The sequence below is a fragment of the Miscanthus floridulus genome, chromosome 6 (assembly GCF_019320115.1).
Source record: "Miscanthus floridulus cultivar M001 chromosome 6, ASM1932011v1, whole genome shotgun sequence".
Classification (NCBI taxonomy): Eukaryota; Viridiplantae; Streptophyta; class Magnoliopsida; order Poales; family Poaceae; genus Miscanthus; species Miscanthus floridulus.
Genome location: NC_089585.1, coordinates 86,758,934 through 86,778,185, shown reverse-complemented (window position 1 = coordinate 86,778,185; position 19,252 = coordinate 86,758,934). Strand labels below are relative to the sequence as shown.

The 19,252-nt window shown below is 43.4% G+C and overlaps 1 protein-coding gene across 1 annotated transcript; it reads right to left on the bottom strand.

Moving 5' to 3' along the window:
- Positions 1–1,194: 1,194 nt before the first annotated feature.
- Positions 1,195–2,253, bottom strand: LOC136460782 (uncharacterized). The gene is made up of 4 exons (XM_066460355.1): positions 2,077–2,253; positions 1,560–1,884; positions 1,367–1,485; positions 1,195–1,266 (listed from the first exon to the last, which is right to left on the bottom strand). Exons 1-4 carry the CDS (start codon positions 2,251–2,253, stop codon positions 1,195–1,197), a joined length of 693 nt encoding a protein of 230 aa, XP_066316452.1.
- Between the last annotated feature and the right edge of the window lie 16,999 nt (positions 2,254–19,252).

Sequence of the window (19,252 nt, the reverse complement as noted above, 5' to 3'; positions counted from 1 at the left end):
AGTTTTCTCCAAAATGCCGAACACGATTTCTCCAAAACGCCGACCGCGATTTCTCCAAAACGCCAACCACGATTTCTCTAAAACGCCGAACGCATTTTCTCCAAATCGCCGAACACGATTTCTCCAAATCACCCAACACGATTTCTCCAAATCGCCAAACACGATTTCTCCAAATCGTAGAGCATGTTTTCCATATAGCAAAAACATTTTTTTTGATCGGAGAGCAACATTTTTTCTTTTCTGTTCTGTTCGGAGACAACCCAGTCTCTGACTTCTCCCTACACGTGCTACGGGCTCCGCGCTCTACGTTATGGGTGGTCAGCTATGGTCCTTTGGTCACACCTATTTTTCCTACATGTCTACGAGCTCCGCGCTCGGCGTTATGGATTATGGGTCGGCCAAGGCCGAGAGTTCAACATAGAATACATTGCTCGGACGCCGCTTGTGTTGCCTTTATCTCCAAGTTCGTATAACAGTTGCCGACCAGAACACGTTCAGCGCTGTTTTTTATGGAAAAGACTCAACCACCAATTTTTCCCTACACGTGCCATAGGCTCTGCGCTCTACGTCATGGGTGGTCGGCTGTGGTTCCTAGGTCATGTCTGTTACTCCTACATGTGCATGGGCTCCGCGCTCGACGTTATGGACTATGGGCTAGCCAAGGCCATAGGGACTAGTAGTAGACCAACTGGTCGGACGTTAGTTGAACTACGCATTACCGCATTAGGTTTGAAACTTCGAAGATTATTTTGCCGAACTATAAGCAAACTGCATATATTACATATACAAGCACCTTATGACAAATATTAGATTAGTACTTGCTTCTTGTGCTATTGCATTTTCTAATAAACAGTCAAGGTTTTACAGATGGTCTTCTATAATCAGATTAATGAGCTCCGCCATCACCATCCATCTCGCCAAACAGATCTATGTCACCGGCCAGCATTTTTGCTGCATCCTCCACTTCATCCTCCAGCTGCTAGGTCTCCGTGTCGCTCAATCCTTCTGCAAACCCACCCTCTATGGACTGAAGGTCGGTGGTCGGATAATGGGACCAAACAATCGCAAGGACATGGGTAGCGATGGTAGTAATGGCATCATGGTTGAAGGTTTTGAAGTTTTCCTATGCTGCCTTGCACCTCTGGATGACAGTGTCAGGGTGTTGCCGCCGACCGTCGTGCTGAGTGGCCGTTTTCAGGTGCAGTCGAGCACTGGCTTAATTGCGGTGACTACAGTATCAAAGTTCTCCTTCTGGACCTTGGCCTCCTACACCAGCACATCAAATTATGCTTTGGCTTTATGACGATAACCTGCGAGAATTACAATGATCTATTATACGAGGAGCTACTACAACAATGATACCGACTAGAAGGAATTCACCTTTCAGCTCCTCAACAAGTTTGGTTGCCCGCTCTGCTTCCTTTGCTTTTTCCTGGCGAAGTTGATCGATGGTTTGGCGCATCTGGCTGAGCTCAACATCTTGCTCTACAAGCACAGCAGTTGTTAACGGAAATGAGGCTATTCAGCAATACTAAAGTACATTCGTTGATGTACCATACCTGCTTTCTGTTTGGATACACTGTTGAGCTGTTCGCTTTTCCTCTCCAGCTGCTCGGAAGCACATTTTAGTTGGTCAGAGATAGCGGCCAGCTGCTCGGACTGGCTCCGCACTTGCTCGGACGTAGCCGCTAGCTTTTCGGTAAGGACCCCCTTTTGGTATTCCAGGTCCCACGCGTTGGACTCCACAAGGTCTCGTTCGCGTTGGGCTTGCTGGATATTCTTCTCTGAGAGGTTTCTGGCCTCTTTGAGTTTTTTGTTCTCCGCTGCAAGGGGCTCCATTCGCTTTATTAGCTGGCGGTGCTGCTCAGCAACTTGAGATATTTCCTGCAACAAATATGATGACATTATTATTAACCAATGCCAACAAACGACTAGGACTTTTCCAAAAGAAGTATTCACCTTGATCTATTTCATCACACCAGTAAGGGAAGTCTCTAGTCTCCTGAACTCCTTGGTGGTGTCCTCCTCTTCAACAATAACTATTTCTTCACCGTGCTTTCAGAGGATCCGGACTACTTGAGGTCGAGGTTCGTCATGCACGATCTCCTCCACCTCGTCCTCTTCCATCGCAGCCGAAGGGACCACCTTGGGGCTTGGTGGTTGGATAGCAGTTCCGACCATGCCCTCTAGAGAATCGGGGACTGCCATCTGTTCATTTGACTCCAAAAGCTTTTCCGCTCCCATTTCCACCATCGTAGAAGGAGCTGTCATCGATTCGCTTGCCATTATAGGCAGTCGCTCACTACCAGGAAGATCACCAGGGGCAGCAATTGGCTCCCCCATGTGCTCCTGAGCACTCGGGGACTCCAGGATGTGGTCCGCTGTCGTCTCCACCGCTCCAGGACAAGGTTCTGGTCACCGATCAGTCTGAGCGGGTGGGGCTAGATCTGTTGCTCACCTTACACTGTGTCAAATCAGTTATTCAGTAACAACATAAGTAAAGAAAATACAGCAAATTAACTACAACACAAGAGTACTTACGGTTTGGTCTTATGGTTCAATTTCTTAAACCGACGGTGCTGACCAGAGTCTCCAGGCGCAGCTACGGGGTTAACTCCAGTGCTCAGTGGGGGAATTCTCGGCTCTTCCTCGATCAGCCTTGGTTCAGTCTACTGCTCTAGGGCTACTATTGTTTGTTGCCCTAGGATCTCTGTTACCCGCTCCATAGGTATTTCCGACGTCTATTGCGCAGCGATTCCCTCCGCTCGATGCTTGGGGACTCTCCTTGTTGGAGCCTCAAGGACTTCTTCGCATACACCAGTTTGTTGCTCCATGTGTGGGTAGAGCCAAGGCCCTTTTGTGCTCGAGGGAGGGTTCGTGAGAATTTTGTCATTGTCAGACCAATCGAACACCGCGGTTCTTCATGTTCGATTGGTCTAGTCATCATCTAGAGAGATCTCGCCTGGTTTGCGGGGAGCAGTCATTGCTGTTTTCCTCTTCTTTTATGCCGGCTCATTTTCTGCCGACCTCTTTCCCTTATTTTTTGCAGGCACCGAGGGAGGACTCTCCATCCAACCAGTGTCCATTCCTCTAGATTCCGAGGAGACATCGACGGAGCTCTCCTCAATTTGAACAGGTCGACGTGCATCCACTGACGGTGGCCAATCGTTTCTCGGTACGCCCGAGAAATACACTGCCCTATCCTGCGAATGGATCTTCACATGAGTAGGATTAGTTTATTGCTCGGTAGTATAAATAAAATTCTCAAAAACATAAAGTAAAGACATTCACCTGAGGGGCAGATTCTTGCAATTGAAGGGCTTTGTGTACCCTGATAGCCTGAAGGAGGATAGCGGAGCGAACAGCTCGATAGTTCGCTCTTCGACATCGCTCCTGGAAAGTATTTTGGGCCTCTCTCGAGTCCCATCGGTCTCCTCTTTGAATTCAAAACTTGGGTGCGCCCTCTCCTTATAGGGTTGTATGCGGCGCACTATGAAACTCGCTGCTACCAATCCACCATTGGTCTTCGCACCCTTTATCAAGTCGAGGAGTTCATTCACTTGATCCATGTCATCCTTGCTCAGCAGCTTCGACCAACTCCTTTGGCTTTCTAGGAAGGTCGATGTTACAACGCACCGCTGGGTGGCTTTGTCTCATGTAGAACCATCTGGTGTTCCACCCCTTCAGCGAAGTGTTCAGTGGTATGGTAAGATATTCACTCACCATCCCATCCCAAAGCTAGAGATACACCCCGCCGACCACCTTCAAACCAGTGCCACCTCTCTTCTTTAGCCATAATAGGTGAAGGAAGAGATTGAAGTGGGGTAGGATGCCAAGGTATGCCTCACAAAAGTGGATGAAGATAGAGAAGTGCAGAATGGTGTTGGGGTGAAGGTTGCATAGAGTAACCCCCCAGAGCTCCAACAGATCCCTCAGAAATGGGTGCACAGGAAACCCTAACCCACGCCAGAAATAATCTTCGAATACTACTGCTTCATCAGTGTGAGGCGTGGGAAAGGACTCACCGAGAGCTGGCCGCCATCCGACGGTCGCACGGTCGGGGAGAACGCCGGCTTCCACCAATCGGTTCAGCTCAGCTTCTCCTATTCGTGATGACACCCACTCCTCGTCGCGTTGGGCCATGACATCCGCCTTCTTGGGACTCATCTTCTTCGGTTTCACAGCTCCTCTCTTCGGCGCCATCTCTCCGATCTAGTTAGGGTTCGGCGGCGGAGGCAGATGTGGTTGTAAATTTGGCAGCGCGAGAAGTGAGGAGGAAGATGAAGTGGAAAAGGTGGGAATGGGAACTGTGGTGGCACTATTATATAGGATCCTCCCCACCGTTCTGCATTCAAGGATTTTTTGGGAACCGTTCCCGCGATCTGCGCCGCTGCGATTTCTCCGATGCGGCAAATGGGCCGTTACCTGGGCTTCCGCGCAAACCGCAGCCCATGGCACTCATTTATTGCTGCCTTCAGTTGCTCCATGCCGAAATATCACCGACATCTCCGCCATTTATTGAGGCTAAGTAACTGATGCTGTCTAGCCATTACTTTGGTTTTTCCTCCATGATTGGATTTCTTCGATAACTCCACCTGCAGCTCAGGGACTGGTGGTCTTTTTCATTGGTTTTTGGTTGTTTCTCTATTTCTGACCCTGGCACCACATGACTACATCATCTGCTGTTAGGCTCGGGGACTAAGTGGGCACACTTCAGCTCACGGTGAGTGTGCAGGATTTTTTCTCGAAGACTATACGCCTATAGAGGAAGATTGACTCCAACAAGTTTGTTCGAATTCTAAGTGGGCACACTTGGTCCACTATGGATAAATTTTCGATTCTAAACTTGAGCTCCTTACACCCTTATGGCAAGCCGTACTTTGGTCACTCTGCTCGGTGACGGCTCATGTAGCTCGGCAGTTCAGCATGGTGGTGAGACCATAAGCTTGACTGCTTGGCGTTGTTCACACCTGCTTGGACAAGCTTAAGACAACGTTGCACAATGGGTACAAGGTGCTTGGGTACTAGTTGTGGGGTGTATGACCCCAGATACCCATAGCAGACCACATGGGCTATGCCCCTAGGGGTGGCCTAGCCCATAAGAAGAAGCCTTGCAAGGCATGACTCTAGTCGACGCCTCTCACAAGACATTGGGAAGATATCCTGAAGATATTATGAGTTCTGTTAGGATATCTATGATCCCAAGATTCCTATAATCAGTTATTACTTTTTGGTTATCTCTTAGATCTAACTGACTTGTAACTCTGCCTCCTGAACTATATAAGGCGGGCAGGGACCACCTCTAAAATCATGGTATATCATACGATAGCTAATACAAACCAACAGACCACAGGAGTAGGGTATTACGTCATGCTACTAGCCTAAACCTATCTAACTCGTGTGTCTCTATTGCCTTCTTGTTCTTGATCTCACGCTCCTCTGCCGATCAATCTACCTTCGTGGGATACCCGTCGAAGGACTGCCGATAATATTCCATCGACACGTACACAAGTGTTGGAATACTTGGAGTTAGAACACATGCACAAGGGTGAAGTGATCGCGCTTGAAAAGGAGTGAATCAGGGGCCAGGGTGAGTCCAATGGCTTACCCTAGCACGCGCAAAAGAGAAGAAAGTGTTGGCCCCTGGAGTTCGGCAGGGTTGGATGGATCAAGCACAGTATTCATTCAATGTTGCACAAGGGCGCGACACGTGGCAGTGTTGGACTCCCCGTGGAGTCCGACGGTGAGTGTCAGATCAGGGTCCAAGGGTTTTTACCCTCTCTGGTGCTCTCTAGACCACATCGGACCCTCCCTATGTGGAGTCTAACAGTGCGTCTGAGGCACGGGTTCCGACGACTCATTCAGCGTGCGACTGCATGACTGTTGGCGGCAATGGTCGGCTCATTTGAACATGGTTATGTGGCAATGTGTGGTTGGATGTGACTAGCATCGGACGGTCTAACGGTCCATGTCAGTGAGTCCGATGGTCACTTATGTGACTTAATGGCTCTATTTCGTGGGGGTTTCTATTTAAGCCCCTTGGTTGGCTTAGGCTCACTCTCTTGGCCATTTTCATTGACATAGCAACCTAGTGAGCTAAGCCAAAGCCCTCCCACTCACCTCCATCATTGATTCTTCATCTTTATGAGATTAGGAGTGAATCCAAGTGCATTGCTTGAGTGATTGCATCTAGAGGCACTTGGTGATTGTGTTTCGCTGTGGGATTCGCTTGTTTCTCTTGGTGGTTGTTGCCACCTAGATGGCTAGTGCAGCGAGGATCATTGAGTGGAGGAAGGTGATTGTCTTCAACTCCAATCATGGTGATTATGAGGGGTTCTTGACCTTTCCCCGGTGGAGAGCCAAAAGATACTCTAGTGGATTATTGCTTATGGCTTGTGGATCCTCATCCTGTATTGGTTGTGTGGCACCCAATTATGGGTTAGACGTGTGATGCCATTAGCACGTGAACCTCCAAGTGAGTGAATCGCCACAACAGGGACTGGCTTGCCGGCAAGTAAGTGAACATCGATGAAAAATCTTTGTGTCATCGTGTCTCCGAGGATTTCATTGGTATTCATTGTGATTGATTGATCATCTCTTACCATGGTAGTATAAACATCACTACCTCTCTTGTATTTACTTTTCTAGTGTAGCTAAGCTCTTTGGTGTAATTAGTTTTGAGAGCTAGCTTGTGCCTTGTCTAGTGGTTTGTGAGGCTCTTTAGTTAGTCTTTGAGAGCTCGCTAACTTAGAGAGTAGTATCTTAGCCTCTTGTGTGAATTAGAGTTCATAGCAACTAGAATTGTGGATAGGAGGCTTGCATTTTTAGTAGGCTAGTGCAACACTCGCTTCGCCATCTTATTGTCTAACCACTTGGCTTAAGTGTTGTTATAGACATTTTTAATAGGCTATTCACCCCCCTCTAGCCATTAGGACTTTTCCAGTGATATCAGAGCCATGGTCACTGTGATTTGTGGCTTGACAACCTACGGTGTCAAAATGGCTTAAATCAACAACACCAAGAAGCCACCCCAATTTGATGGCTCAAATTATCCATATTGGAAGGAAAAGATGACCACCTATGTCAAGTCAATAAATAGAAAGGTGTGGAAGGTGGTTGAGACCAAATTTGAGGTAGCCGATCTGGAGAATCCCACCATGGTCGAAGAGGTGTTGCTCCATAACAATGGCATTGCTCTTAGTGCTATTCATGATGCTTTGGATGAGAGGATGTTTGAGCAAATCAAGAACATTAAGATAGCTCATGATGTATGGAAGAAGTTAGAGGAATCATTTGAGGGCACTCAAGTGGTGAAGGGTGCCAAAGCTTACATCCTTAAAGAGAAGTTTGCTAGCTTCAAGATGAAGGAAGATGAAAGTGTGCCAAAGATGTTTCATAGGCTTCAAGTGCTTGTCAATGATCTCAAAGCACTTGAAGAGGAGGTGAAGGACAAGAACTTCTCCCACAAGTTCTTGAAATGCTTACCATCAAGATTTGACACTGTTAGGGACCGTGACGCCTAAGAGGGGGAGGGTGAATTAGGCAACTTAAAACTCTAACTCTAAACTATGGCCTCTTTTTCTATTCTTAGCAAAACCTATGCAAAAGATAAACTATCTAAATGTGCAACTATGGTTTTGCTAGTGTGTTGCTATCTCTACCGTAAAAGGTGTTATGCAAACAATGTAAATGCAGAAGGTAAAGAGTAAGGTAGAGATATGCAAACTCCCGTCGACAACTCCGGTATTTTTACCGAGGTATTGAGAAGCGCGTAAGCTTTCCCCTAGTCCCCGTTGGAGCCTCTCATAGGGAATCCCTCACAAGGGCCAAGCTCTTGGTTGGATAACTTCGTAGATAGTCCCGGGCCTTCCCCATGCGCAAGTGGGCCTCCGGTGTGCCTTTCAGCAAGCCTCTCCTAGACCACTCCCCGCTGTCTTCACTATCAAGCTTCCAGCCAAACCGTCGTGGGCCTTGTTCCCTTCGGTACACGGTGGCGGTCACACCACAAATGGGGTTTGTGTGATCTCGCAAGACTACAAGCCCCTCTGATGTACAACAATGGTGCACGCAAGCACCGAGTGGTAAGAGGTGTGCAAACCTCACTAAACACTAGGCCTAAACCTAGAGCAAGCGCATAAGCAGTGGTCTAATCAACCTAAGCATTTCGCAAAGCACCTACGCTAATCACCTAATGAATCACTAAGCACTATACATGTGGACATCACTAAAATGATGTATCAACACCCTTGGTATGTTTCCTCAGTTCTCCACTACTCAAATGGTTGGTTGGGGGTCTATTTATAAGTCTCATGGAGAAAGTAGCCATTAGGGGTGAAACCCAGCTTTCTGCTACTGACCGGACGCTACTATCGTCCTGACCAGACGCGTCTGGTCATCCCAACCGTTTGAGCTCGCGCATTGATCAGATGCACTACTGAGTCCGGTCATCATTGATCAGACGCGTCTGGTTGCGCTGGCGCCGCTCTGGAACCTTTCTGGATATGATCAGATGCGACACTTTGTGTGTCCGGTCATCCAGTGCTGCTGTGTTTGGTCCTCGCTGAGTTGTTGCCGCGATGATGAACAGTGAAGTATGTGCATCTAGTCACTGCCTTGCTCAGCATTCGGTCACTACTGCTGATGCCTGTTGTTGCCAAGCAACTGATCGGACACGTCCGATCACCATAGGGCCATGTCCAGTCACCTCTATGGAGCTCGTTTCTTTGTGATCTTGCATCTGGCTTGGTTCCTATCTTTGTGTTGGGACTTTGCTTGATATCTTGGGTCTTCTCTTGTGCTTCTAGGGTCTTTCTTATGGTATTGATCATGGGATCATCATGTCGCCTTCATCCAAGTCACGTCTTGCATCCTATTGAACTACAAAACAATTACTTGTAAATTCATTAGTCAAATTTGGTTGTGTTGGTCATCAAATACCAAAATCCAAAGTAAATAAGCCTAGGGTCCATTTTCCTTACAATCTTCCCCTTTTGGTGATTGATGACAACACGACCAAAACAAGCAAATAATAAAAATTTTGGAATTTAAAAACTATTTACTTGCTAGGATGCATTGCAAAGGGCAAGGTTATATGATGCTAAAAGATACCACAATGTAAACATCTTTGGAAACTTATCTTGCCCTTGCAAATGTCCCCATGTGGCATTATGGATTTAAGCCTCCCTCTAACTCCAGAATCCACTATCCTCCCTTTCTTAGACCATTACCACTTGTAAATTATTATGATTGGGCTTGCTTTTGGTCCTACAAATTCTCCCCCTTTGAAATCAAACATCGAAAAGGAAGACATTAGTAGCACAAGGGAGGGTCAAACTTTGTGATCCTTTGTATGTGGAGTGGAATAGGTCACAAAATTTGACTCTCACATTACATAGACTAAGCTCCCCCTAAATATATTGTGGCAGAACCTCCTAAGTTATAGAACCCACATGCACTTGTCATTGTCCAATGACCTTTGACGACTATGCATATGTTCCTGTAACTTAAGAAGTTTGTCGGGTGTCCTCGGGGAACCCCGAATCATCCACGATTTCCGAGCAGGATCACATTACAGAGTCATTACAGTATTACAACATTTATTCAAATATATACATCAGAGTAAAATAGCAAAAGTCTTATGGTAACTTAGTTTACAAACCAGTTGTTTCAAACCTTATAAACTGAGTACAATTATTATTACAAACCATAGTAGTAGTGGAGTGGCATAATTAACATAAACATAACACACAAAATAAGCATCCTGCCCAAGGATCACACATTCACTTATCGTCATCAACATGAACAATAGTCATGTAGCAAGGTCCAAAACAGACCTGCTCATGAGGCTCACCTGCAACAAGGGTCAACGAACCCTGAGTACAAAAGTACTCAACAAGACTTAACCAAAATAGAAACTAATAGAACTCAGGAATGCAGGCTCAGGGATTCAAGGTATGGCTTAAGCAATACTCAAAGTTCTTTTGCGTAAAAGCTCTTTAACAAAATTTTAGTATTTCAACATTTAAACTTCATAAGAACCATATATGAATCTGCCATGATCCATAATGAGATTATGAACTTCATATCAAACTCTTTCTCAAATCCAGCTCAAGTTTTAGTTATTAACTACGATGATGAACAGAGAGTTAAGTCTCCATAACCGAGGAGCAACGACGATTCGAACCGATTATAAACCCAGCTAGGGATTTGAGACCACACGACATATGCAGGTCCCCGACTTACATATATCAACCTACTCTTGGATCCTCTAAAACAAGAACGGGTCTGCGCCACTCGAGAATATAGTACTCCACCATTCCAGCCCATGGCCACATGGGTACATGCTAATCTCGCCATCTCTCCACTCCCAATGCGTGAGTAGCCATTCTCATAATAGAATAGCCAAGTTAAGGCTTACCGGAGTATGTGGTTAGTACTACAAAGTCTCATCTCACACAGTTCAACAACGGTCGGACCTTAATCGACACAGGCAGAAAGAACCCGCTCACAAGACCTCCATGTCTTGTGGCTCCCCTACACCGAGTCCGCCCGGTCTAGATTTATTACTTCACATGCTCATATCTCAGGATAACATAAGTAACCAAAGATCTATTTAAAACTCACAGGTGACAGGTAATCACCCGACTAAGCATGACTAAGCATAACTAGGTATTTATGAATATAAACTGGTAACAAGGTAGATATGGAAAAACAAGGTTGGTAATGCACCAATTAGGTTTCCACTTGACTCCTAATCACTTAATGCAATATATAAAAGCAAAAAGCGATAAAATTTGTAAAACACAAGGTAGGGTTAAATTCATCCGGTGCTTGCCTTTGTTGACGGAAAAGTTAGGTTCCTGCGACGTTCCACAATTATCCGATCCAACCTCAATAGATAGATTAACTTCCTCCGCAACTTGATTAACTACCACGTGTTCACCTTTGTTCACTACACGTAGTAACAATGTCATGTTTAACATGATGCGGGATACGAAACATGATGCTTGATAATGGATGCAAAATTAACAATTCGAATACAACTTTCCTTCGTGGTACAGTTGCAAGTCAAACTAACTAAACCTTTTTCGTAACACTTACTTCCATTGCCAAGGATCATTACCAACTAATGACCTAAGGTCATCACTCAATCCAAAATTTCAAACAAAACCTAAATCATTAAAGGTTACTATTTGCTTTTATGAATTATTTATTTAATTCAAAATTATGAAATAAATCAACTTATTCTAATTGAGCTCAAAATTTTTGTAAATGTTCATCACATGATAACTAAGTGGCAAAACAATTTTCATAATTTTTGGATAATTAATTAAGCCTAGAAAAATCATGGAAACCCATTTATTAATTAATTGAGCAATTTTCATCACATTTAAAAAGTACTGAAAAACAACATTTCATATTTTTCTTAAATAATATACATTACAGAGAGGTCACACAAAAATTTTCATAATTTTTGGAACTCTAAAGAATTCTACACAAAAATAACAAAAACTATCACTATTCATTCAAATCTGCAAAATAGAAAAATCCATTTTGAATACTGAGTCACTGACAACCGACCCCACATGTCATCTTCAACCTTTGGCGCTGACCACGGCAACGATGGCTCTGACCGGCGATTTCTCGCCGATGGCGAGGTCACTGGTGATAGCGAAGTCACCAACATGATCACAACAACATGGCGCATCGATTTGTGGCACTAGCGAGATCAATTAGGAACTAGACCAAGCACTATGCTAGCCATGGCGGCCACGACTGCACAACAGCGCTATGCCGGTGACAGGAGACTGGTAACAGTGAAACAAACAACTCGGGAAGAACCAGGAGCTCACCCCGATCACGTTGAAGGCGATGGACGAGCTGGAGGAACAATGGAGAGGCGGATCGACGGTCGGCATGAACCACGTCGGTGACGGCGTTTAGGCGACTGCGATGATCAAAAGGATCAAAAATTCAGTCAGAGAGCAACATGGGATCAAGGCAAAGCTGGAACTACCATGATCAAAGAAAGAGGCACATCGTGGAGTGCTGGCCATGACGGTACAAGCACGATAGTGAGGCTGCCGGTCGCGGGGAAGAAAGACACGCACCACGGGTTCCCGGTGGAATCAGGCGACCAAAGTTGGTTGGCTGGGTTCGCAAGGAGAAGACAGAGCTAGGACTGGCTTGGCTGCCATGGTGGAGGCACTACAGTGACGCGCGCGGGCTCGCCGGAGTTGAGCGGTGGCGACGGGAAAAGCAGAGGAATAGAAAGGGAACGAACGGCGACGGCTCCAGGGCTTTATAGGGTGGCAAAGGTGCAAGGAGGCGACACACAGTGGCCTGCTCGTGCTAGCGCAAAGCCGAGGGTGGCCACAGGCGTGACTGGAAGCCAGGAGAAGGACGCTGGTGGTGTGGCTTAAGTGGCGAGCACTGTTCACCATATTTACAGAATTGCCATTCGTCTCAATTTCCAAATTACTCCCAAATTTGTATAACAACTCAAAAATCTCCAAAAATAAAAGTTGCTCAAAATTCAAAGTTCTACAACTTTTCTTTTATAACCACCCCCCAATTCAGTCTACATTTTGAAATGCAAATTTGAATTCAAATAGGGGACATTTAAAGAATTTCGCCTTTTCAAATTACTTCAAATTTTTCATAACAGCTTTGAAAACTCCAAAAACAAACTTTGTATAACTTGACAAGCTCTACACTTTTGCTTTTAGGCTCAACCCCAAAATATGCTTAGATTTTGAAATGATTTTTTAGGGTAGGATTTAAATACTAAAAATCAGGGTTTTCTTGAAAAGTCAAATCCAACCAAAATTTTGAACTTGATTCAAACAATACAATTCAACACATACCACATAAAGGTAAACTTGTTTTAGTGTATGCATATCAAAATTTTCACTAACACATGAATGATGTGCTATGCATATGATGACTTGGCATATTTTAGTATTTAAACACCCGAGGTGTTACAATCCTTCCCCCTAAAAGAAATCTCGTCTTGAGATTCAATGCCATAGGGTAAGTAATGGAAAAGGAAACGTGTCACTCCAAAAACATCCAAAACCTGTCCATAAAACAGCTGAGGTCCCTTTACAAAATATAATTTGTAACAACCGAGCTTCAACTAACATTACTCTATATTGACGCAAGAAACTCTAGAAATTTTTCTAGCAAGTAATCTTTGGATTCCCAAGTAGCTTTTTCTTTGGAATGTTGATTCCATTGTATCTTGTAGAACTTGATTGTCTTCCTTTGAGTAACATGGTCTTTCTGAACTAGAACTTAGATAGGATATTTGGAATAGGTCAAATCAGGTTCAAGTTCCACTCCTTCAACCTCAACATTCTGCTCAGGCACTCGGAGACACTTCTTCAATTGAGAAACATGGAACACATCATGTATAGCTGAAAGATGTCCTGGTAACTTCAAGCGATATGCCACTTTTCCATACCTCTCTAAAATTTGAAATGGTCCAATATAGCGAGGTGCCAACTTGCCTTTAACACCAAAACGGGTAACTCCCTTCATTGGTGATACCTTCAGATATACAAAATCTCCCTTGTTAAACACCAATGGTCTACGTCGTTTATCTGCATAACTCTTTTGTCGAGACTGAGCTATCTTTAAATTACTTTGTATTTGCTTAACCTTGTCTTTTGTTTCTTTTATGAGGTCAACTCCAAAGAATCTTCTTTCCCTGGGTTCAGACCAACTCAGTGATGTTCTGCATCTATGACCATAGAGTGCTTCAAATGGAGCCATTCTAATGCTCTCTTCATAACTATTGTTGTATGAGAACTCAGCCAAAGGCAGACATTCATCCCACTTCTTGGAATAGTTAAGGACACAACACCTTAACATATCTTCAAGTACTTGATTGACCCTTTTAGTCTGACCATCAGTCTAGGGATGATAAGCTATACTATACAGGAGTTTGGTACCTAACAAAGCCTACAAGTGTTTCTAAAAGCTGGAGACAAACTGCGTACCCCAATCTGACACTATGGTCTTTGGTACCCCATGTAAACTCACAATTCTATCTAGATACATCTTGCATATTGGATAGTGGGATATGTACTCTGGACTGGAAGAAAATGTGCTAACTTGGTTAGTCGATCTACAATAACCCATACTGAGTCAAAGCCCTTTGATGTCTTGGGTAGACCAACAATAAAGTCCATACTAATATCCTCCCACTTCCAAGCTAGAATAGGTAATGGCTGTAACTCTCCAGCATACCTCAAATGTATAGCTTTCACCTTTTGATAAGTATCACACTTGGCTATATACCGGGCAATTTCTATCTTCATTTTGGTCCACCAAAACCTTTGTTTCAAGTCATGGTACATCTTATTACTTCCCAGATGAATAGATAACCTAGTAGCATGTGCCTCTTCAAGAATTGGCTGTCGCAACTCAGGAACCTTTGGTACCACTAAGCAATTCTTTAACCATAACACACCTTCATCATCTACTTTGAAGCATTCCGCTTTCCCATTCTTGATTCTTTCTTTGATATGGGCTATACCCTTGTTTTCTTTCTGAGCAGCAATAATCTGGTCTCGAATAGTGGCTTCAACAATTATACTGGTCAAACTACCTTGTTGAATTACCTCTATACTCAACTTTTCCATCTCTTGGCATAAAGTCAAACCTATTGTTCTTACTGTCAGACAATTGCAATGGCTCTTTCAACTGAGGGCATCTGCAACTACATTTGCTTTACCAGGATGGTAATATACTTCCAAGTTATAATCTTTAATCAATTCTAACCATCTTCTCTGTCTCATGTTCAAATCCGATTGAGTAAAGATATACTTTAAACTCTTGTAATCTATATAAATATGGCATGTATTACCAAGCAGGTATTGCCGCCAAATCTTCAGAGCATGGACAACTGCTGCTAACTCTAAATCATGAGTGGGATAGTGCTCTTCATGTTGCTTAAGTTGTCTAGAAGCATAGGCAATGACTCGGCTTGTTTGCATCAATACACATCCAATACCAATACCAGAAGCATCATAATAAACGTCAAATGACTTCTCGATATCTGGTTGTGCTAATACTGGTGCAGTGGTTAACAATCTCTTCATAGTCTAGAAAGCTTCTTCACACTCAGATGACCAGACAAACTTAGCTTGGTTCTTCAACAACCCAGTGATGGACTTGGATACTCTAGAGAAATCTGGAATAAAACAACGGTAATACCCCGCCATTCCTAGAAAACTCTGAACCTGATGAACAGTGGTTGGCGGTTTCCAGTCAAGCACATCCTTAACTTTGCTTGGATCAACAGCAACTCCTTCAGCTGATAAGACATGTCCAAGAAACTGTACTTCCTTAAGCCAAAAGTCACACTTACTGAATTTAGCATATAATTGATGTTCTCTTAAGCAGGTTAGGACAATTCTGAGATGTTCCGCGTATTCCTTCTTGTTCTTGGAATAAACTAGGATGTCATCAATAAACACCACTACAAACTTGTCTAGCTCAGGCATGAACACTGAATTCATCAGATACATGAAATGAGCTGGGGCATTTGTTAAACCAAAAGATATTACCAAGTATTCATATAATCCATATCTTGTGGTAAATGCTGTTTTAGGAATATCTTTAGGCTTAATCTTAATTTGGTGATAGCCTGACCTTAAATCAATCTTGGAAAAAACTTTGGCTCCGGCCAGTTGATCAAAAAGCAAGTCTATCCAAGGTAAGGGATACTTATTCTTAATGGTCACTTCATTCAACGGACGATAGTCAACACACAACCTTAGGGTCTCATCTTTCTTTTTTCACAAAAATTGCAGGGCATCCCCAAGGTGATGAACTAGGTTGAATAAATCCTTTCTCAATCAACTCTTGCAACTGAGTCTTCAACTCGGCTAATTCCTTGGGAGGCATCCTATAAGCTCTCCGAGAGATCAGAGCTATTCTAGGTTTTAACTCTATGTTAAACTAAACATCCCTATCTGATGGTAGACTGGGTAAATCCTCAGGAAAACATCAGGGAATTCACAAACTACCGGGATATCTCTAATCTCCTTGACAAAAGTTGCACAAACTCTTTCCACTGATCTCCTTAAGGTAGGAAGTTGGATAAAAAACTGAGAATTACTATCAGGAAAACTCACCCTTAATGTCCTATTCAAAGCATCTATAACAGCCTTATGCTGATACATCCAATTCATTCCCAAGATCACATCTATATCTTGATCCTTGAGAATAATCATGGTAGTGGGAAAAATATACCCACCCAGGTTTATGGGTACCTGGTATACCATTTCCTTAGTACACAAATGTCCTCCGGGCGACTGTATAAAGAAATTTTCCTTTGTTTCCCTAATTGGAATTTCATGCTTTACGACAAAGGTTCTATTGATGAATGAATGAGATGCACCAGAATAAAAAAGCATAACAGCAGGGTGATCGATGATAGGAAACATACCCATTATCACTGGCTCCCCTTTCGGAATTTCCCCAGCTTGAATATAGAACACCCGTCCTGTCTTCCTTTCATCTTTGCCCTTCTAAGCATTCTGATTGTGGTTCTTGTTCTGTGCTTGACCCTATTGTTGATTGGCAGGGGCCTTCTGATAATTTTGATTAGACTGCTTGGGATATGGACATTCCCTAGAGAAATGACCGGACCTTCCACAATTATAACATGGATAATTGTGACCCTAGGATGTTGGAGCATTGACACCAAGAGCATTTGTCTGTTGTGAATTCGGGTAAGTTATAGCAGGACAGACATTTGATTGTTGCTCAGCTTGGAACTGTGGCAGACGATAAGGAGGATGATAATGGTTGACTGGATGATAGATTATCTTTTGCCTCTTTTGATTTTCACCAAAAGATCCAGACGGCACACTCTTCTTTTTCTTGATCTCCTTATGCTGCCGATACTTTTCCTCAGAAGCAATTGCAATATTCACTGCCTCATGATAAGTAACATTGGTACATGCAGTCATCATTATCTATAATTTGGTATTCAGACCTCGCATGAACCATTTCTTTTTCTTGGTATCTGTATTGACATGTTCAGATGCATACTATGATAGGTGATTGAATCTACCCACATACTGCATAACCGTTTGATCCCCTTGCTTCAAAGCAAGGAACTCATCCAGCTTCATGGCCATCACTCCTTCTAGAATATAATGAGCTCTGAAGGCAGTACGGAACTTAGCCCAAGTTATTGGAATGCCAGCTAGTTGCATAGCCACTAGATTTGCCCACCAAGCACCTGCTGTACCTCTAAGTTGCTGGGCATCAAACATAGCTTTCTGCATCTCCATGCATGGTATAAGATCAAATTTCTGCTCCATGGTCTAAAGCTAATCATCAGCCTCTAGTGGTTCATCTGCCTTAGTGAACACTGGTGGTCTTGTATCCGTAAAATCAACATATGTAGCCTCCTGCCTATTATGATTGCGGCCACGGTTTCCTTACACCATACTCTGATTACTCTGAGCTATCTCTTGAAGCAATCGGGCATTTTCTACGGTCACATGGACCAGTGCTGCAATAGCATCAGCCAAAGTTGGTAGAACTGGTGGCGGATTAGGAACACCACCCTCGTCATGTGAAGAACTAGGAATATTCGAAGCACGAGTACGAGGCATTTGTTCATAACAAACCAAACTTTACTCACAAGCTTTTATTGAGATATTAAAAGAACTTACTAGAAACATATTACATTGGGTTTACTTATTTAAGCACAAGCCCACACCTAAACAAGACTACTTAATGTAACTAGATCTCGTATTTTACAACTCTACTCTTCTCCTCGACCACATCAAACCTCATGATTGGTATCCATTCCGGAAACATTTCTGCCTTCATTATCACTTTCATCAACCATCACTAATTCTTCTGGATCTTCTTCTTCTTCCTCTTCAAGTTCATCATCATTAGCAATGATGACACCAGGGTCCATTGCATCAGCTTGAGGTTCATGATTTGGATCCAGGAGGTTGCTCAGCCTATGGACTTCTTCATGCAAAGTAGTATTATGTTCTTCTAAATCTTCTACATAAAATTCTAGCTCATGCGCTCTAGCTCTAGCTACATCTTCCCTATGCCAAGCCTCATTTCTTCCCTCCACCATACGAACTAACATACGTTCGTAGTTCTTATGAGCGGTGGTGCGACACTTCAATTGATCCTTTAACTTGCCCACCTTGATGGCATCCAAGGCCCTATCCCTAGTAGCCTATGCTAACTCTGTTGAAAGCCTCTGTATCTCTGCCTGGGGATCAGGCCTAGAGCTGCTACTGCTAGCACCATCATTTCTAGGGGCAAGCTGGTGACGAGGAACTCCTTTAGGTCCACCAGACTTATGGAACGTTACCTTGGTGCGAGCCATATTGTAGGAAGCAAGATTAATCCAATTAGGACCATCTGATCAACATCTAAAGAGCAACCAGGATGGATTACATAACTCAACCCAGACTCACTACCCAACCTAGACTCAGGGTGAAGGAAGTAACGAGTGAATTAATCATGATGCATGAATCATTCTTACAAAAAAAACATCAAAGCTTATAAGGTACATAACCATAGTTATTTTTATATAGGGCATAATAAGATTACTACTCCACCACACAAAGCCTTTTTAATCAATTAAGGAATGGTGAGAATGAAATAAGATAAGCCAGAAGCAATTTGGACCAAATTAACAAGTTATATCTATTTGTCCCAAATCATTTTGAAGTTTTTGTAAAACAATACAACAAAGACTTTGTAATGATCGCTCTGATACCATTCTATGGTAGAACCTCCTAAGTTATAGAACCCACATGCACTTGTCACTGTCCAATGACCTTTGACGATTATGCATATGTTCTAATAACTTAAGAAGTCTATCGGGTATCCTCAGGGAACCTCGAATCATCCACGATTTCTGAGCAGGATCATATTACAGAGTTATTGCAGTATTACAACATTTATTCAAATATATACATCAGAGTAAAATAGTGGAAGTCTTACGTAACTTAGTTTACAAACCAGTTATTTCAAACCTTATAAACTGAGTATGATTATTATTACAAACCATAGTAGTAGTGGAGTGACATATTTAACATAAACATAACACACAAAATAAGCATCCTGCCCAAGGATCACACATTCACTTATCGTCATCAACATGAACAATAGTCATGCAGCAAGGTCCAAAATAGACCTGCTCATGAGGCTCACCTGCAACATGGGTCAATGAACCCTGAGTACAAAAGTA